Below are 22,112 nucleotides of genomic sequence, written 5' to 3'. Positions count from 1 at the left end.
GGAATTCTGGTCCCACCCAGGTACTTGTCACTAAGAATCACTGAGGGGTGGGGTCTGAGGATCTGAATTTTTAGCAAGATCCTTGTGGATGCTTCTTTTGCACAGATTTTGAGAGCTGCTACGCTCAGACCGGAGGCTGTGTCCTCCTGCTGGGTCCGGGTGGAGTACAGGAAGAGCACTAGGCAACGGTTCTGTCGCAGTTCAGTTGCTCTCAGGTGATCCTGAGCAATCACCTCTCTCCGGACCTCAGTTTCTTTATGTGAAAAATACTCCAGCTGGGCTCCTTTCAGTACTAATGTTCTGTAATTAGGCTAAATGGCTCAGCAAAAGCAGCTGAGGTGTCTTGTATGCATAGCCTTGGTTAATTCTTAGTAAAACACCTGTGGATTTTCCATTTCATTCATTTGAGCTCAAGGTTGACTGACCCTGGCCTTCTAGTGTGCACTGTGGCCACATCCTGTCTGTTGCTGCCTGATGTGCCTGTTGAGATGGCATATTAATTCTAATGACAACCAGAAATAACATTAGGAATCCAAATAACACTAAGAAGGTACATCTGGTGCAAAACAAAGAAGAGTCTAGTACTTTTCTGTTCTAATGAATACAAAAGTGATCAAAGTCTTCATCATCAATCCTGGACTGATGGCCTATATTTTGGGAAGTCCAGAAATATACAAATATACAAATTACATTTAGTGTAATGGGATTTGGCCTACATGCATTCTAAAACTAAATAGTTATGGTTTTGTTGCATCTCCTTTATTTTTATTCTTGTGCAGGTAATAATAATAGTAACTGTTAATATTAATAATAACAGCTAATATTTGTGGAGCACACAGTATGTGCTATGCTAAGGACTTTACATTTATCCCATTAAAACCTTCTAACAATCCTTCTAATGAAGTGAGGTAGGTATTGTTACTATCCCTGTTTTAAGATGTTGTTAGAAACATTATTATTAGGTGGCACTTCCTCCCATGATCATTGATGACTCAATGCACAGGGTCATGTAGCACCAGCTTATGGTTTCCCTTGTTTGGTGCTTTCTGAAATTGCTGCTCTGCTGAAGGTTGCAAATTACTTCATTGCCTGATACTCCAGATGGTTTGATTGATGGAGCAGAAATAGTCCGGTTTTATTTCTGATCCTGCCCTTGAATTTTCTAAAACTTCCATTGGGCAAATCATCTAACTGCTTGTGTCTCAGTTATCTTGTGTAGAATATAGTAATACGAATACCAAGTATTACTGAAGATTGAGAAAATGTGGAGGAAAAATGCATGTAATGGATATTTCTATTTCTTAACTTATTCATTAATCAGTCATTTATTGACCAATTACTGTATACATAGTACCCTGTCAAATATTATGTTTCATAACACTTAATAGGGAGGGAGCACTAGTTGCTTATAATTTAAACCACTTCATTAAAGCTTAAAATGTAAAGTTAGCATATTTTGTTAATTGCAAAATATTCAGTGACTGATTACTCAATTTTGTTTTGTAGATCTTGGACAGTCGATATTTTATACAACTACATGTTTGCTACCTTTTCTCAATGATGATATTCTGAGTACTTTGCCCTATACGATGATATCAACGTTAGCTACCTTTCCTCCATTTCTGCACAAGGATATCATTGAATATCTTAGCACATCTTTTCTACCAATGGCTATATGTAAGTCCAGTCTTACCTAATACTAGATTATTTTTATGTATGATATGAATGGAAATTGCTTTTGCTGTTATAGGCTCTAGGTTTTCAAGATTATAATGGAATCACTTGATATATACATGAGCTATGATTTAAATTCAGTCACTTTAGCATGGATATTATGGTAAAAGTCAAAGAAATGAAAGGCGTTAGGGTTTAGAATTGTTTTATTCAGACAGTTTGATCTTATAGAATAGAAAAAAAGAACATGTCAAGGCAGTCTAGGTTTCCTGTGTATAAATTACAGTATCTTTTTCCACTTTAGAAAAAAGATGGGGAAAGCATTGTCTCAGATGCAGAAATTCCTATCTTTTGGTTTTGAAGGCAGAAGGATCTGATAGAAAGAGCATTAGATAGTCAGGATGTGTAAAGTCTGGTCCCAGCTCTGCCTCTAATCTGGGCAGCTCACATAGTTGAAACCTCATCTACAGAATGACGAACCCATCAGCTTTCCCTTATAGAGGTATCGTGACGATAAAGTGACTCGAAATTTATGAAAACACTGAAAAAAGCTGAAGCCTGCAAGTCATGTGTAATGTATGATTATAAACATAAAACTGATTTGAATCCTGTTTCACTTCTGTAGACTTAATCTTGCAGGCTTTCCAGACATGTGCACAAAGATAAAAAAATGTTGCATTGTGGTTTTTATAATCAAAATCATTTTCAAGTATTTTTTAAATAAATGGATTATGGATTTATCTATTCTTCAGTGGGAAATCTGAAAAGATTGTGGGTTTAGGAGTCAAACATCTGGATCCAAATCATAGCTCTTCCACCTACTAGCTATATGACCTTAGGCAAATTACCTAACTTTCTGTTTCTTTCCTATAAAATAATAATAATAATAGTAATAGCTGCCTCATGAAGTTGCGGGATAATTAAGATGGTTAACTTGGAACATTGGTAAAATGCTACCACAATGCCTGGTATGCAATAAGTGTCAGCTTGCTTCTCACCTTCCCTCAACTCTTGTTTTAGAAAAATACTTTCGGCCGGGCGCGGTGGCTCAAGCCTGTAATCCCAGCACTTTGGGAGGCCGAGACGGGCGGATCACGAGGTCAGGAGATCGAGACCATCCTGGCTAACACGGTGAAACCCTGTCTCTACTAAGAAATACAAAAAACTAGCCGGGCGAGGTGGCGGGCGCCTGTAGTCCCAGCTACTCGGGAGGCTGAGGCCAGAGAATGGCATGAACCCGGGAGGCGGAGCTTGCAGTGAGCTGAGATCCGGCCACTGCACTCCAGCCTGGGCTACAGAGCGAGACTCCGTCTCAAAAAAAAAAAAAAAAAAAAAAGAAAAAAGAAAAATACTTTCGTTGGTTACATTCAACTCGTGATCAAATTCACATTTTAATTTTATGTACTTATGATCTTATTAAAGTTGTTGCTCTGTAATAACAATTGGTAACCATATATATCTTTTGAGCTACATTTGCTTATTTTTACAATCAAGTTTAATGTTAGCTATGGAATTGTACTTTTCATGTCTTTCAGCAAAGAGTTTGACTTCTGCCTAAATCATACAGCAATTCAAAAAAATTAGCAGACTGATCATACCATTCAAGTAATAGAATATTTGATCATTTTCTTCTTTTGTTCTGTGTAACCTTACTGACAAGTACTCATTTATTGATATAGTCTTAGAATTGCATAGTCTTACCTTTAAAATAAATAATGTTAACTGTTAAATTTAGGCATAAGAATTTTTGGTTTTTTGAAGCAGAAAACAGATGAAGCTGTTTCCTTCCTTCCTTCCTTCCTTCCTTTCCTTCCTCCTTCCCTCCCTTTCTCCTTCCCTCCGTTCTTCCCTTCCTCCTTTCATCCCTTCTTTCTTTATTTATTTTTTTGAGATGGCGTAACACTCTGTCACGGTAGAAGTGCAGTGGTGCAGTTTCGGCTCACTATAACCTCTGCCTCCCGAGTTCAAGTGATTCTTCTGCCTCAGCCTCCCGAATAGCTGGGACTACAGACACAAGCCACCATGCCCGGCTAAGTTTTCTATTTTTAGTAGAGACGGGGTTTTGCCATGTTGGCCAGGCTGGTCTCGAACTCCTGACCTCTGGTGATCCACCTGCCTCTGCTTCCCAAAGTGCTGGGATTACAGGCGTGAGCCATCGCATCTGGCTTCCTCCTTCCCTTCTTCCTTTCCGTTCCCTCTCTCTCTCTCTTTTTTTTTTTTGATATAGGGTCTTATTCTGTTGTCTTGGCTGGAGTGCAGTGGCACAGTCATAGCTCACTGCAGCCTCAAACTCCTTGTCTTAAGCGATCCTTTTGCCTTAGGCTCCCAAGTACGGTGTGAAGGCCTCTACCACCATGCCCAGCTAATTAAAACAATTTTTTTGTAGAGACGGGGTTTCGCTATGTTTCCCAGGCTGATCTTGAGTTTCTGGCCTCAAATGATCCTCTAGCCTCAGCCTCCCAAAGTGCTGGGAGACGATGGTGGGATTAATGAGGAGGCTGTAGCTTTCTAATAATTAATCTAATTCATTAAATCCCTCCTTCTTAGGAATAAGTTAATAATTATGGGAGAGGTGTTGAAAATATTGGGCCTCTGAAGTTACATTTAAGATTGATCAAATACTGTGATAGCTGGCAATTTATTTCTTTACACTTGATTATTAATTTCTACTTAATTAGAAACATGGATCGCAAAACATGTCATGTAGTCATGTTAGAATTCTTACTTACATAAATGTACAAACCTCGGCAATTGAGGAGAATAAAATAGTAAGTTGAGTTTACAGAATTTGTGTATATTTTAGTGTTTATTAGAGGAGTAACTTGACATTTATTTGAAGGGGTAAACAAGTCACTTCATGTTCCCAAGGTCCCATTTTTTTCACCTATAAAGAAATAGTTTGAAAAAAAGTGTTCAATCTCAAAGATTATTTCTGGCATACTAATTCTAGTTTAAGTAACGTCAATATGATTTTGTGTAAGAGGCATATATTGTCCTGTAACCCAATTGTTGGTCTGTTTCATGTGTTTATTTTGTTGCTCTGGTTTTACTCTCTTAGCTTTGACTTTCCTTTCTCATAATCATTCCTGTGGTTGCATAATAGCCAATATTTGTCATCTTTAAGTCTTTGAAAATAAATTGTATACCAACCTTTACAGTCAAATTCGATTACACCATTCAGGTGTTTCCTTTGTACTTGTGATTTCATAAGTATACAAAGACACAGATCCAAAGCTAAAAGGATATAGTTTCAGATTAATCATGTTAAAATGGGCTGATGTGAGAATGTGTGTCTGTGGGTCATATCCATGTTTTTTCTATTTTTTGTAGTTGTTTCGGTGTCTAGAAATTGTGACCAAAACAAGTCAAGAGCATGTAACTTCTTGCAGAAAATTTTTATTTCAGGACTGAGATGCTAGGATGAAGGATGTTGTATTTCCTGAGTACTTGATAAAGTCTTTAAGACAAAAAGGCTTTTTATCTCTTTGGTGTGGTATTCCTAATGTCAGATGGAAAACATGAACTGCTTTTCAGGTGTAAAATGATTCTATCATTAAGGACCTAGAAGATGAAGTTCTGATCTTTGAAGTGGACCTAATGAGGTATTGCAGCTCTTCAGATTAAGAGGCCAGCATGTATATCAGAGATGTCCTCCTTACCATCCTTGTCAATAAACCAAATGCTGGACTTTTATTTTAGAATGAGTCCTTTTAAGGTTCTGCAGAGCAAACATCAACTTATTTGTTATGAAAATTTCCTTTGACATGGCTTTTCTTTTTAACTCCTTCCATAAATAAAATATATTTCTCTTTATTCCAAATGTGCTCAATATGCTTTGTTTATAAAAAAATATTAAAAGAGTTACTAAGAATTGAGAAGGCCATTTGCATGTCACCATGGAAACCTCTCTTTTTCCAATAAAGAATCTGTGATTTGTGGACTGAATTGAAATATGGAGATTTGGGAGATGATGCTTTGGCAGAGAAGAGAAAGAGCTGATTCCAAGTGAACATTGATTGATGCAGGCTATGTTATTGTAAAGATGATAATAAAGCTGAACAATTATATCAGCTTAAGATATAATCGTTTAAGATTATTCTAACGTATCCTAGTATCCCAGACTATGCAGTCTCATCTAGTTCCTTTCCACCCTAAATTTTCTCAAAAAGTCACTTACCTTCAGGGAAAATAAAGGTTCGTTTAAATCTTGAAGGCCATTATCTTAAAGGCAATTGTGTGACTTACCATTTTTTGTTCTATTCCTACTACTACAGAGGGTGCATGTTATGTTTCTATAACCTTCCAAAGACTAATAGAAAAAATAGTAAAAATGCAAAATATTGATGATATTTAAATAATCTTTAATATATGCAGTCTGTTTTATTAGCTAATGGTTGTTTTTCTAAGGTAGGTTTCCCTATGTACTTTGAGAGTTTTATTGCTGAGTCATGGGAAATGTTTTGACATAGAAATCCAGAAGAGCTGAGTTATAATCCTTCAACTACTGGCAAATCTCCTAACCTCATGGAACTTTGGTTTCCTTAGCTGTAAAATGGTGATAAGGATAACTTCCTTTGTCCACATCCCATGTCTGTTGTGAAGACTGTGCAGTAATGTATGAGAATTGCCTTTAAATATCATGTGATGTTATGCAGGTGTATATCAGGCCAAATGCATAGTCAAATCACAGACATATCAAATCCTATTGCAACTCATTCCAATACCTAGTTAAAATTCACACGTTGTCCTGAAATTTCATCATCTTAAATATTGCTTAAGGTAAGAGGCCATCTGCTGGGGCTTTGGCATTTTTTCTTCTAGAGTGTGTTGTATAATAACAATAATCATTGTAGCAGTTTTTGGACTCATAGAATCTGACAGAACACTTCCAGAGTATGGATGGGCATTCTGTCCCTGACTTTTCATTAATCTATAATTCTGCAAATATTTTAATGCTGCATAGGCTCCTGGGTCACATTGTCTTGGTCTTCCTTTTATGTTTAACTGATAGTGTCCTTCTGAAGGCATGGACATCTTTTGCTTAAACCCTATCTCATGGAACACAATTACCTCCGCTCACACAAGTAGGAGGCCCACGTAGAGGTGAGACCACTTTTTAATCCAGGCAGTGCAGTCTGGCAGAATACAGGAAATGGTTCTGTTACATTGAAAAACTTACACCATAGTGTGTTTCTTCCTTCCAGATGGCTCCTTTACTTTCACCCTTTAGATAAGTATAAGGCCAGTGGAATTCATTTCAGTATATCCCCATTCAGGCCACTTCTTACCACCAGCTCTCATTGGGGCCAGTCCAGTAGCTTCCGAACTGGTCTCCCTGCTTACTTTTTAGCCCTCCTACCTTCTGCTTTCCATCAAAAAGTCAGAGCTATCCTCCAGACATGTAAATCAGATCATGCCACTTCCCTCAGCAAAACCACCTAGCTTCCCATCACTCTTACAAATCAAATTCAGTGCCCTTCCTTGGCTCATAGGCCCTCTATGACCTGATCCCTACCTACCTTCCTGTTCCAATCACTACATCTCCTTGTCTTCACTCTGCTCCAGGAGGCTTGGCTTTTCTGCAGTTTCCCAAAGGCACCACACTCTTGCTTTTGCTCCATGCTTTATTCTGTCTTCAAAGTCCTTCTCCCAGATGGTCTCATGATTATTTGCTTCCTTACATTCTTTAGGTTTAAGCTCAAGTACATCTTTCAAGATGCCCTTTCTTACCCTCTGGCTGAAACAGGACCTTCCATCGCTTTCTCTTTATTCCCTTGCACTGCTTCCATTTTGCCACAAGTACCTGTTTGCCCTTTCTTGTAGAATAGCGCTGTCTACAGAACTTCCTGTAATGATGGAATGTTCCATAAAAACATTAAAAATGTTGTGCTGCCCAGTAGAGTAGCCACTGGCCCCATGTGGCTACTAAGCTCTTAAAATGTGTCTAGTGAGACTGAGGAATGGAATTTTAAATATTATTTAATTTTAATTAAGTTTAGATAGCCACATGTGACTAGCGGTCACCATATCGGGTAACACAGCTCTAGCATCTAGGATCCATAAGGACAAAGACTTGTCTGTATTTTTTTCTTTTTTTTTTTTTTTTTTAATTATACTTTAAGTTCTAGGGTACATGTGCACAACATGCAGGTTTGTTACATATGTATGCATGTGCCATGTTGGTATGCTGCCATGTTGGAGTCCCATTAACTCGTCATTTACATTAGGTGTATCTCCTAATGCTATCCCTTCCCCCTCCCACCACCCCATGACAGGCCCCGGTGTGTGATGTTCTCCTCCTGTGTCCAAGTGTTCTCATTGTTCAATTCCCACCTATGAGTGAGAACATGCGGTGTTTGGTTTTCTGTCCTTGAGATAGTTTGCTCAGAATGATGGTTTCCAGCTTCATCCATGTCCCTACAAAGGACATGAACTCATCCTTTTTTATGGCTGTGTAGTATTCCATGATGTATATGTACCACATTTTCTTAATCCAGTCTATCACTGATGGACATCTGGGTTGGTTCCAAGTCTTTGCTATTGTGAATAGTGCCACAGTAAACATACGTGTGCATGTGTTTTTATAGCAGCATGATTTATAATCCTTTGGGTATATACCCAGTAATGGGATGGCTGGGTCGAATGGTATTTCTAGTTCTAGATCCTTGAGGAATCACCACACTGTCTTCCATAGTGGTTGAACTAGTTTACAGTCCCACCAACAGTGTAAAAGTGTTCCTATTTCTCCACATCCTCTCCAGAACCTGTTGTTTCCTGACTTTTTAATGATGACTTGTCTGTCTTTAGCACTATATCCCCAGGACCTAGAACAATGTCTAGTATACAGGAAGTACTGACCAAAAAAGTTGTTGAAATAGTCTATTTCTGTCTAAAATAGACAGAAAATGAATAGAGCATTAGCTATGAAGTCAAGTGACTTGGCCTGTAGTCCGAATAATTAGGTTGGTGCTGTCATGCAAATAACTTGATGATCTCTCTTTTATAAAATGGTTTTTCCCATATAATTCCTCTTTTGGATGAGAGTCATATAAGAGCTGTACATAATAATACATTCAGAACTACAAAATGCAGGAACATATTAAGGCATTGTTACTATTCCTGGAGGGAGGAGATCATGGTAATGGTTGTTCTGGTGATGCTGGGAGGATAGGGAATAGGACTGAGAACTTTTAATTGTATTTCCTGAGCACAATATTAAATGCAAAATTTTCTTATTTTGATTAATTATCTTCTCCCTTCTATTGTTTATAATCTTGGCTTTTTACACCCTCATGGGGACAAGCTGCACATCTGTTTACATCATGCCTTTTTAACAAGATTCAATAAATGATGTGTGCCTGTGCATGTTTATTAAATTAGAATTGCAATGATTTTATTCAGTCTGTTAGAAGGCTAGGAAATTGCAAGACACCGTCTGTTTATGTAAGTATTGCAGCCAATTTTCTAGGCTTGAGCCAGGGGAATGCTTTTGACCTCCTGGCTGGTCATTCTTGACGGAGAGTATGGATTTGTAGGAATAGCAGGGACATCCAGAGGTGGCTGAGCCATTTGGGCCATTCTGCAAAAAGACTTCACCTAAATCATCTGAGACATGTGGGCATTCCTCCCACTTTTAAAGGCCTCCATTTACAGTGACTCTCAGCCTTCCTTAATAGCAGTTTTCATTGTTGAGAAATACATATTATTAAATGCATATTATTAAAAAGCTTGAGATGAATTTAAACAAAGGTGAAACGCTTGTCCCAAAACAAGAATATATATATGTATGTTTGTGTGTGTGTGTGTGTGTGTGTGTATTTCTTGAATACGTCTGAGACAAGAATTTATTTTTTCTTTTCTTTCTTTAACAAAGGGCACAGGGCGTGCAATTATTCTTCCTGCCCCAGGACACCTTACTGGGCATTTTCTTCCCTATTTCTCATCCCTCTAATAGTACTTCTCAAACAGTGGTCCAAAGGCAGCTTGCATCAGAATCACCCGATGTGCTTATTAATTAAACATGTACTTTACTGGAAAATGTGGTTTCCAAGCTGACTCTCCAGGAGTGTCTTCTTTGGCCCCAAAGAAGCTGAATTTGAACAAACTCCCTGGCTACAGTTTGAGAGCAGCTTGCACTTTGTTCCTTAGCATTTGGCTGAAAGTTCTTTTTTCTTGATTAATCACATTTGATTAATCAATTTGACTGTCTAAGAGCAGTGAATTGATCCCCAATCTTTGTCTAATTATTAATACTTATTTATTTAATAAGTTGTGGAGCCAAACTAGTTTATCTCCCTGAGTATCACCTGCTTAGTGGGTTAGCAGCTGCCTCGCTGCAAGCGATTAATAAAAGCCAACTTAAGTAAATGGAACTTAGTGATAGATGTGTTTTGTTTGTTTATTTTTGTAAAATTGTTTTAAAGGCCACTGTCTACTTTGGTGCCCAAATTACTTTATGTAAAAAGAAAAGAATTGTGTTAAAATTTTTAAATCTCCTCTGATTTATTATATGACAAATTTTTATTAGTGTTTTGATGATTCTATTATACATGTGTTTTATTAGAAGTTATCCTTTTTGGATGTAGGTGAGATAAATCCACACCTATTGTACTTTAATATAAAATAAAATCAAGCAGATTTTGAGGTTATTTGCTTTTTGCTTTTTGTTGTTGCTCGTGGCAGTGGTCTTCTCTATTATGTTTAGAAATGTAAGGGTTGACTTTTTGAGGGTTTTGTGCTCTCTGCACACCATTCTGTTCATGCTTGACACTCTGCCACACAAGCCCAAGTGTAAGGAGAGGTTTCTTCTGCTTCTGCAATTTTCCCTGAGAAAAGAGGAATTTATTTTATATTTGAGTACTAATAAAGTTTTTATTAGGTGGGTCCTCTCTCAATTACTGTGTTTGAAATAAGAAAGTCCTCTTGGGGCCGGGCGCAGTGGATCACGCCTGTAATCCCAGCACTCTGGGAGGCTGAGGCGGGTGGATCACGAGGTCAGGAGTTCAAGACCAGCCTGGCCAAGATGGTGAAACCCATCTCTACTAAAAATACAAAAATTAGCTGGGTGTGGTGGCGGATGCCTGCAATCCCAGCTACTCAGGAGGCTGAGGCAGGAGAATCGCTTGAACCCAGGGGGTGGAGGTTGCAGTGAGCTGAGATCGCACCACTGCACTCTAGCCTGGGCAACAAGAGTGAGACTCCATCTAAGAAAAAAAAGAAAGAAAGAAAGAAAGTCCTCTTGGGAGACAATGTATTTCCCCAAATGGCTTCCATCAGTGCTACTTTTGAATACTTAAAGGGGTGACCTGATACACTGTCTTAAAAAAGAGAGACAAAGAAATTTAATATGGTATTTGATGTCATCTAAAACAAGCCACTTAAAGATGTCTTAGAAGCAGTTTGTGAGTGGAGACCATGATTATACAGCGATAAGGTGGATTTTAAAGAAACCAATTTGCTTTGTGATTTTATGCTTGTTGGCGTAGGATACAATGCCCAGCAACTGTGTTATTCACAGATTCAAAAATTGCTTTATTTCAAACAACTCAGATGAATATGAAGATGGTAAGCTCTAGAAAACTAAAAAAGTGGTTCTTATGGTAATGAAGATATTGATGATGAAGTTACATGTGAAGGTTTGAATAAAACTGTTTAATGATATGTGAAAATTGAAAATTTTTAAATTAATATATCATTATTTTTTATAATATGTGATTTAGAGTTTGTATTGTAACTAAATTAATGTTATACATTATAATTAAAGTATTATTTCATCTGCATCTCTAAAAATTAATATGTTCAATTTGAGTTTAAAAACCTTTCCTTTTTATTTTCTCATTGGGATACCCTTCCACATGGCTTTATCTTTGGGCACATAGAGGATTCTGTTTTTTCTTTCTTTTCCATCTAAATACAAACATCTTGGGGGTAGAGATCCCATCTAAGTACAACTCTGATAAAGCCATTACATCACTTTCTGGCGCTGTTCTGTCTCCTTATACATTCTCACTTGATTTTCCCATGGAGATGACAACTATAGCATTTGTATGCCAGGACACATTTTGTGGTTTCATTTGGGCAAAACTTCCATTACCTTTATTGGAGCTTTTTTTTTTTTAAGTTCCTTCTTATCTCTCATGCTCTGTGCAAAGTAACAGGTATATGTAGAGATTAAATTGTGTCTAATCAAAGAACTTTTGGTTGCAGTGGGCTCCTCAAGGAGAGAAGGCGTACCTGCCCATGTTAACCTCTCTGCATCGTCCATGCTAATGATCGCAATGCAGTACACATCCAATCCAGGTAAGTGAAAATTGGAAAGGTTTGACTAATTCTAATGCCAATAATTAAACAAGATATCAAACAAGCAAGCTAGATGTTCTCGCGTGAGAACATCATCATCATGGAGCTGTGTAGAAAACAGACTTTTGAGTTGGAATCAATTTATCTTGCCTATTGCTATTAGCAGTGATCTTGCTGGCTAGTGATATTTTTAGAATATTTGAGGACATGATTTTAGAACATGACTGGAAATGGACTGAATATAAGTATACAGAAATAGTAAAATTAGAAACATAAAAATCACCAGCAATTCTAAGAACAAAAGATAACCACTGTTAATATTTTGGTAAATTGGCTACCCCAGTGCACACAAATATCCTTAAACATAAACCTTTTACTATATTTCTGATTATTTCCATAAAATAAACCAATAAAAGAGGGATTAATGAGTTAAAGGACTTGAGAAATTTTCAATATTTCCAGTAGTATGTGAAAGTACTTGTCTCATTGTGATTTGTCATTATTATTATAAAATTTGTGTAGAGTTAGACAGATGAACATTAATATCTCATTGTTTTGATTTGTAGTTCTTCCATTACTAGTGATGTTGGACAGACTTTCACATTTACTCTGTTTGATTTCCGTTTGTCAGTATAATTGCAGATAACTTTGGAAAACTGACCAAAACATGTGCTAAGATATAAACTCATTTTTATTTTCATTTAATGTTTATTTGGAAAGTAAACAAATCTGGTGGCACTGTGGTTTTTTTTTTTTTGTTTTTTTTTTTTTTGCTATCTACTTAATTATGTAATAAATAATAATTGAACTTCTGACTCAAAATGAGGAAAATTTTTTTATTTCAAAATCTTAATGCTTCTAAGTCTGGAGTGTCATCTGTCTTAGTCCGTTGGGTCATAACAAAAATATAAACTGCGTGGCTGATAAACAGTAAACAGTTATTTCTCTCAGTTCTGGAGGCTAGGAAGTCCATGATCAAGGTGCCAGCAGAGTTGATGTCCGGTGATGGCCTGCTTTCTGGTTCATGGATGGCCTTCTTTGTGTTGTGTCCTTAAATGGTGGGAGGGAAAGGGAATTCTCGGGGGCCTCTTTTATAAAGGCAGTAATCCCATGCATAAGGGCTCAGCCCTAATGACCTAATTACTTCCTAAAGGCCCCAACTCTGAATACCATCACATTGAGGGTTAGGGTTTAACATACAAATTAAAAATTTTTTTTTTAGATACAGAGTCTTAGTCTGTCACTCAAGCTAGAGTGCAGTAGTGCAATTATGGCTCACTGCAGCCTTGACCTCCCTGGCTCCAGCGATTCTCCTGCCTCAGCCTCTTGAGTAGCTGGGACTACAGGCATGTGCTACCATATCTGGCTAATTTTTAAATATTTTTTAGAGACAAGGTCTCATTATGTTTCCCAGACTGGTCTCAAACTCCTGACCTCAAGTGATCCTCCTGCCGTGGACTCCCAAAGTACTGGGATCACATGCATAAACCACCATGTCTGGCAACATGTAAATTTTGAGAGGACACACAAGCATTTAGTCTATAGTATTCCACCCTATTTTCCCAAATTAATGTTATTCTCATATGCAAAACATTCATTCCATCCCAATAGCCCTGAAAATTGTAACTCATTTCAGCATGAACTCAAGAGTCCAAAGTCTCATGTAAATACCATCTAAATCAGATATGGGTGAGGCAATTTCCTGAGGCAATTTCCTCTCCAGCTGTGAGCCTATGAAATCAAACAAGTTATATGCTTCCAAAATACAATGGTTGGACAGGCATAGCATAGACATTCCCATCCAAAAGGGAGAAATGGGAAAGAAAAAAGGGGTAACAGATTCCAAGTAAGTCTAAAACCCAACAACATTATACCTTAAGGTTTGAAAATTACCTTCTTCGACTTGATGCTGTGCCTTCCAGGCCCACTGGGGTGGAGGTCCCACCTTCCAAACCCATTGGGGTAAGAGTTCTGTCTTCTGGACCCACTGAGGTGGTGGCCCTGCATGGCAGCTTTGCCGTGTAGGGGTTGGGCCCCCAAGGCCCTGCCCCTATGGCTTTGCATGGCTCTGCCTCCATGGCTTGCTGGGCATTGCCCTGGTGGGGGTTCTCTACAGTGACCCTGGCCCTCACAGTGGTTCCCTTCCTGGGCCCCACTCTGCAGGCTGGGGTCCTGTGCCCATGACTCTCTTAGGGTGGAGTTCCAGCTCTTCTGGGCATCCTTTGAAATCTAGGTGGAGGTGACTACACCCCCATGCCTTTTCTGGGTACAGTGCATGCTGCTTTGCCCAAAGTGCAGCTGAACAGTGAGGCACTGGAATATAGAACTGAATTTTACAAAGTGAAAAGGTGCCTTGTGAGGGTGTGGCATGCCCTGAAGTCTCAAAAATGCTGGTGGCCTCTCCCTTGAAACCATTTTTCCCCCAGGGTCCTTGCACTCTGGGTCTGTGATGGGAGGGGCAGTGCAGAGGATTTCTGAAGTGCCTCTGGGGTCATTCCTCCATTGTTTTGGACAATACCTCCTGGTTTCTGTTGAGATAGCTGACTAATCTTATTAAATGGTCACTTGGCTACACTCTCACCATTCTCTTCCTAACAGGCTTCTTCATCCTTTCAATACAGATAGGCTGAGAGTCTTCCAAATCTTTAAGTTCTTCTTCCTCTTTGATGAACAATTCTGTCTTTGGATCGTTCTCTCTCCTCACATTTTATTACAGTATTAGCAGTCAGAAGAAATCCAGCTGCTCCTTCAACACTTTGCTAAGAAATTTTCTTAGCCAGGTATCCAATTTTATCACTCACAAGTTTTACCATCCACAAAACACTAGGACATGAACACAATTCAGCCAAGTTCTTTGCCACTTCATAGCAAGGATGGCCTTTCCTCCACTTTCCAGTAATGTGTTCCTCATTTCTGTCTGAGATTGCATCAGAATTGCCTTTACTGTTCATATTTATACTAACATTCTCTTCAGGATCATTTAGGTATTCTCTGAGAAGATTGAGGCTTTTTCTACTGCTTTCCTCTTTTCTTTTTCAACCCTTGCCAGAATTGCTTTTAAAGGTCTATTCATGGCAATATAGGCTTTTTTTCTAGCCTGCACATCAAAACTCTTCCAGCCCCTACCTGTTACCCAGTTCCAAAGCCTCTCCCACATTTTCAGCTATTTGTTACAGCGTCACCCCACTTCTCAGTACCGATTTTCTGTTTTAGTCCATTTGGGTTGCTATAACAAAAATTCTATAAACTGGATGACTTATAAGCAATGCACATTTGTTTCTCATAGTTCCAGGGGCTAGGAAGTCCAAAATCAAGGTGCTGATAGATTGGATGATCTGTGAGAACTCATTTCCTGGTTCATGAATGGCTGTCATTCTGCTGTGTCCTCAGATGACAGAAAGGACAAGGGATTTCTCTGCGGCCTCTTTTATAAGGGCACTGATCACCTCTTAAAGGCTCCACTTGTTAGTACTATCACATTAGGGGGTTTGGATTTAACAGAAGAATTTTGAGGTGGCACAAACATTCAGTCTGTAGCATTCTTTAAGTATGAAATCTCTTATGATTATTATATAGATATAATTAAAAATATATATGGGGAAATTATATCATATATCTGGCTTAAAATAATCAAAATATTATATTTATTATATATTATATCCTTAATAAAACCATTTTTTGGAATCTAGTTAATTAGAGTCTCATCATGAGAGTTTGGTCCAAATTTCTAAGCTAGATGGGTAGTAAAGCAGGGTGCTTTGAGATTAGTCATATGTGGATTCACATCTGAGCTTACCTGCAAATTGCCAGTTAGTGAACCTGAGTAAGTGTTTTACCCCCTGAAACCAAGTGTCCTCATCTATAAAATGGAAATAATTCTTCCTGCAGTACTTTAAAATGCTGCCGTGAAGATTTAATGGGTTACATATATGTAAAGTGCTTACTTTAGTGACTGACACATTGTAAATTCTCAATAAGTAGTGAATCCCTACAATTTGCCGTTTTCTTCTTGGAGTTGAATGTTGAGTTGAATGTTTCACTGGAAAACTACTGTGGTCAGACAGAGTTGCATCTATTATTTGAAAATCTGTATCTTCATTTGCTCATGAGGAAATGTTTATAACCAGCTACTCTATACTAGGAATCATAGTTGGGACCCAAAACTAGTCTTGTGATATAGGAAGCACTTAAGTGAGGCAACATCCACCAGGGGCTCTCTGGGACCAAGCAGTAGGTCATCGTTCTGTTGTTTGAATTTTTATTGGAAGAAGTGCAACTGGCAACTTGTTCCTTATAGCTGATTGTGTATCAAGGATAGAGCACAATCCTTACTTAAGTAACCAGCATTCATTGAGCACCTTCTATATACAGGGCTCTGTGCTAGGCATTGTGGAAACCACAGAAAAACATAAGATATGGTGCTTGCTATGAAGTTTATGTCTAATTGGGAAGATCAGGCATATTTATGTAAGTCATTAGTTGACAATGTAATGTAGTACATAGGAGTACTAAATAAATACGTTAGACAGTGTTAATTCATCAGAAGGAGGGACTTGTATGGATTGAAATGATCAGAAAAGACTTTGTGTCACTTGGGCCAAGGATGAGTTTTAAATTATGGACTGAGTTTTGTTTTGTTTTATTTTTCGAGATGGAATCTCACTTTGTTGCCCAGGCTGGAGCACAGTGGCATGGCTCACTGCAACCTCCGCCTCGTGGGTTCAAGCAATTCTCTTGCCTCAGCCTCCCCAGTATCTGGGACTACAGGCACATGCTACTATGCTTGGCTAATTTTTGTATTTTTAGTAGAGATGGGGTTTCATCATGTTGGCTAGACTGGCCTCGAACTCCTGACCTCAAGTGATCCGCCTGTCTTGGCCTCCCAAAGTGCTGGGATTACAGGCATGAGCCACCGTGCCTGGCGGGACAGAGTTTTTATTGATAAGGTAAATGGGGCATTCTGGGAGGGGAAACTGTTTTAACAAAGGAACCATCCAGGTACATTCATGGGTCAGTGGACGGCTCTGAACAAGGTTCATATAGCATACCCGTGGAGAATAGCAGACACTGTGTCTGAGAAAGTGTCTTGGAACATCTGCACTTGAGAATTCAGTGATGACTTAAGACCAAATTTCCAATTCTAGAGCGACCATTCAATCAGTAGTCAGTGAGTATCCACCATGTGCTAGGCACTGGGGGCTCCATGTTTAGTGACATGTGACTGACCCCATCCTCATCTCAGGAAGCTTATCATATGGTTGGGGTGAGAGGCGAGAAGACAATCAAATAATCATAAAATCAAGTGTAAAGTTTCACTTGTGACAAGTGCTTCAGGTACGTTATGCTATAAGATGTTATAAAAGGAAATTTTGCTTTTATTGAGGAAGTCAGGAGGGCTTCTTTGAGGAAGTAACCTTTGGTTTGAGAACTGCAGGATGAGTAGTGTGAACAAGGCCTACAAGGAGGGATGGTTCAGGAAGAGGAATCTCATGTGTCATGGCAAACAGCTGAGACTGAAGGATCAGTGTAGCTGGAACTCAGAGTGAGGGCTCCCTGGTGTGACATTAGACTTAAAGTTCCATGAGCTGGAACATGCAGGGTGTTGTGAGCTCTGTTAGGGAGGCCTGTGTTTATTCCAAATCTAATGGGAAACTGCTGACGGGCTTTGAGTGGGCTGTGGTGTGTGTCACCCTCGCTGCAGTTGAGAACAGATTGAAAAGAAGTCAGGTTGTGTATAAATTGACCTGGAAGGAGGTCATTGCATTTGTCTAAGCACTTCAAAGGCAGGGACAATTGAAACTGAAGAACAAGCAGATCTATCTGAGAGCTATTTAGGAAGTAAAATTGATAAGTCTTGGTAACATATTGGCTAGAGTGGGTTTCTGGATGCACTAACTGGATGCATGGTGGTCATATTAGTTTGTTGTTACATTGCTATAAAGAAATACCTAAGACTAGGTAGTATATAAAGAAAAGAGGTGTCATTGACTCATGGTTCTGTAGGCTGTACAGGAAGCATACTAGCTCCTGTCTCTAAGAGGAGACTCAGAAAACTCATAATCATGGTAGAAGGCAAAAGGGAAGCACGTCTTACATGGCTCGAGCGGGAGGAAGAGAGAGAAGGGGAGTTGCCACTTTTTTTTTTTTTTTTGAGACAGAGTTTTGTTCTTGTTGCCCAGGCTGGAGTACAGTGGCGCAATCTCAGCTCACTGCAACCTCCACCTCCCAGGTTCGAGCAATTCTCCTGCCTCAGCCTCCTGAGTAGCTGGGATTACAGGCGCCCACCACCACGCCCAGCTAATTTTTTGTATTTTTAGTACAGATGGAGTTTCACCATGTTGGCCAGTCTGGTCTTGAACTCCTGACCTCAGGAGTTTTGATCTACCCGCCTCGGCCTCCCAAAGTGCTGGGATTACAGGCATGGTGCCACACACTTTTAAACAACCAGATCTTGTGAGAACTGTATCATGAGAGTAGCACAAAAGGGATGGTGCTAAACCATTCATGAAGGACCCACCCCCATGATCCAATCACCTTTTTAAGTTTTTAAGGCCCTACCTCCAACATTGGGGATTACAACTGAACCTGAGATTTGGTGGGGACACAGATGCAAACTGTAACAGTGGTTCTACTCACTGATAAAGGAGGCATTGGAAGAAGAAGATCAGGCCTCTGAGGAAAGATCTTGAGATCTGTTTCAGACGTGTTGTGTTCACGGTATCTTTGAGACACCTAATAGGAGCTGGTAATTAGGTAGTTGTATTATGAGTCTGGAGCTCAGAACAGAGCTTTGGACTAGAGCTAATGAACTTTGAGCCCACACACAAGTGTCCAGTGCCCTTCATTGAATTACATATAGATGGCTGCTGAAGTTGTGAATGAGTGTGAGATTGCTTAGGGGAGAGCAGAGAATGAAAGAAATGTGGAGTGGTTCTGTGACTAGGCCTTCAGGAACTTCAACAGATAATGGCCCAGTGGAAGAGGATGAGCTCTCCAAAGAGACAGAGAGGTTGCACTGTTAAGATGTCTTTGGCTGACAGAGGCTTTAAAGTATAAGCACATTGGTTGTTTACTTAATAGGAAGTCCTGAAGATAGCTCCACAATATCAGGGGACTGAGATCTTGGAATTCCCCTCATGTTTGCAAGAAGGCTGCCACTGTGGAGGTTGTTATAACCTTACATAACTACATGCAAAAACAGGTAATAGGATCAAGCAGAGTCATTACGAGAAAAGTCTCCTGGTGTACCTCTTTTGTTTTATCAGAGGGAGAAAGTATGTCTCAGAAGCTCCCCAGCAGATTTTCTCTTCATTCTTACTGTCCAGAACTGAGTCACATGGCCACCTGTAGCTGCAAGGGGCTCTGGGAAAGTATCTTGCTTTTGTAGTCTGTGTATTGGTGCATTAGTCCGTTTTTACACTGCTATAAAGAACTGCCAGAGACTGGGTAATTTATAAAGAAAAGAAGTTTAATTGACTCACAGTCCCACATGGCTGGGGAGGCCTCAGGAAACTTAACAATCACGGTAGAAGGTGAAGGGGAAGCAAAGACCTTCTTCACATGATGGCAGGAATGAGACAGCTAGCAAGTGCAGGGAAAACTGCCTTTATGAAACCATCAGATCTCGTGAGAACTCACTCACTATCACGAGAACAGCATTGGGCAAACTGCCCCCATGATCCAATCACTTCCCACTTGGTCTCTTCCTAAAACCTGGGGATTACAATTCAAGATGAGATTTGGGTGGGGACACACAACTTAACCATATCAATTGGCAAATGGACAAGAAAAAAGGGTGTTGACAGCAGTTGAGTAGTAACAGTGTTGTCCACCACAGGTGACAGGGGAGGGTCATTCATATTATGAAGCCAAGGAAAGAGTGTTTCAAAAAGGAGACAGTAGTCAGCAGTACTGAATGTGGCTGAAAAGTCAAGTAAGATGCAGACTGAAAAATGTCCATTGGATTGAATGACGTGGAGGTCATTGGTGAATAAAGTGTGAACTGCTTCAATGTCAGCATAAGCCTGGAATATAGATTAGGGAAGGTATCAAAAGGCATCTAACTAGGTTGAAAGTATCTTTGTTCCCCAAGTGAAGACAGGCAAATCAAGGAATCTTGCTGTCGTGTAGCTTTTAAAAATTCCTCTATAAGATGGAACTGATGATGAAATGATAAAACCCCACTCTAATCCATCAAGTCTGTCACTTGCTATCCATTCAACCTTGGGCAAGTTGGAAACTGAGCCTTAGTTTCCTAACTGCACCATGGTAATTGTGAGATAATACGTATAAAGCTCTTTCTACAATATCTAGCAAATGATGAATGTTCAATAAATATGAGCTTTTATTATGATTCTGTTGGGCTAGTTTTTTTTTCCTATGTAGATCTTATGTTGATACAAGTTTATTTTATGAATGTATGATTACTAGGGACTTTAAAAATATTTCCGTTGTTAACATGAAGCATGAAATAATTCTCAAGGACCTTGGGACAAAGCTTGATAAGGTCAAGGGCTTATGTGATATTTTTTAAGTATGAACATATGGACAGAAGTTATTTCTAATTTAATGATTAGAGACTGAAAAGTCATATTGAAGTAATTTGTTATATATGTATCAAAGGATGTTTTGTTTGGTATTTACATTTCATGTACGAATTACATTTTCTACATTACAGTGTATCATTGTCAATTACTGGAATGCCTCATGAAATATAAACAAGAAGTCTGGAAAGTAAGTTTTGGGTCAAATTTAACCCATAGTCACAAACTTAATTTGTATAATACAGTAAAAATTGTTTACATATTAAAACTGTTGTTTAGGTCAAATTTATTGACGTCCTATTATTTTGATGTGGCAGTACCTATAATTCTTTCTTTAATGGTTAATTATTTATCATTTAGAGCAGAAATAGTACTTTGAGAACATCGTGTCTTGATGGATAAAGTAATTGGATGTATCTTATTCTTGGAATTAAGCTAATATTATGTGTTATGACAAACAATTTTATTTAATTTGAAAGGTTGCTTGAGAATCTGTCCTCTTTCAAATAGGAGATGTGAATGTTTAAGAAATGTGATTAGGGAAATATTTTTTCAAATGCAGTATTTGGCAAACTGTCTTATGCTACTCTAAAATCTTTCCTTAACATCAATCTGATTAGAGACGAATTTGTTAGAAGATAAAGTACTTTGTACTCTACCTGTGAGGGCTCATTTACAGAAGGACCAGTAAATACATAAATCATAAAAATATAATGTTTTAACGGGATCTAATCTATGAAACATGCCTGCATGAGATTCCAGGGAAATTACTCACCTCAACCCCTCCATTAGAATTTTCACTGCTTTGGTAATGTTGAAGTCTCTACCTTTCTTTTTATTTCATGATGCTAAGTCAAAATATGCTTGCTGTTTCCTTTAGGATCTTTTGTATGTGATTGCGTATGGGCCTTCACAAGTGAAGCCTCCAGCTGTGCAAATGCTTTTCCACTACTGGCCCAATTTAAAACCTCCTGGGGCAATAAGCGAGTACAGGGGGTTGCAGTACACAGGTAAGATGAGAGGAGCCCTGTGATGCCCCATCTGTATTTCTCCTGTGCCACACTGGCCTCACTTACTTATACATATATTTTTATCCTGTTGGATTATATTTACTGTGCCTTTGGACATGGTCATAAATCCTTTCTGAAACTAAGTGGTTTAAAGATGAATTAATTCAAATCAATTTCAAAAGCATTTATGGCATCAGGGCAAATTGCCTTAAGTCTCAGTCCCATTTGCTATACCACTGGCTGAGGGTCTTAACTCTGGCTACCAGTAATCACTCCACAGGGATGAGCAGTGAGAGTGATGCTGCAGATTTGCTCATCATTTAGCAGAAACCCTAACTAGCAGATTCTACTCTGATAAGAAGGCTTGCAGCACTTTCAATATCACCAGCTCATGCACTAAATAAAAATTAAATGACCCAGACTGGGCGCGATGGCTCACGCCTGTAATCCCAGCACTTTGGGAGACCAAGGCAGGCAGATCACAAGGTCAAGAGATAGAGACCATCCTGGCTAACATGGTGAAACCCTGTCTCTACTAAAACTACAAAAATTAGCTGGGCGTGGTGATACGCGCCTGTAGTCCCAG

General features: G+C 39.0%; 1 protein-coding gene across 18 annotated transcripts in view; it reads left to right on the top strand.

The window, feature by feature from the left end:
* UNC79 (unc-79 homolog, NALCN channel complex subunit) overlaps window positions 1-22,112 on the top strand; it is a 278,788-nt gene that overhangs the window by 47,302 nt on the left and 209,374 nt on the right. For 17 of the 18 annotated variants that reach the window (XM_021941507.2, XM_021941497.2, XM_021941500.2 and 14 more), the window contains 4 exons: window positions 1,507-1,677; window positions 11,881-11,973; window positions 20,651-20,706; window positions 21,397-21,526. The exons of the other annotated variant lie outside the window; for it this stretch is intronic. In XM_021941507.2, coding sequence (XP_021797199.2) covers window positions 1,507-1,677; window positions 11,881-11,973; window positions 20,651-20,706; window positions 21,397-21,526 — 450 coding nt within the window. The remainder of the gene's footprint in view (window positions 1-1,506; window positions 1,678-11,880; window positions 11,974-20,650; window positions 20,707-21,396; window positions 21,527-22,112) is intronic. 18 annotated transcript variants of the gene reach the window in all.

The sequence above is a fragment of the Papio anubis genome, chromosome 7, assembly GCF_008728515.1.
Source record: "Papio anubis isolate 15944 chromosome 7, Panubis1.0, whole genome shotgun sequence".
Lineage (NCBI taxonomy): Eukaryota > Metazoa > Chordata > Mammalia > Primates > Cercopithecidae > Papio > Papio anubis.
This window is presented reverse-complemented; position numbering and strand designations above follow the sequence as displayed.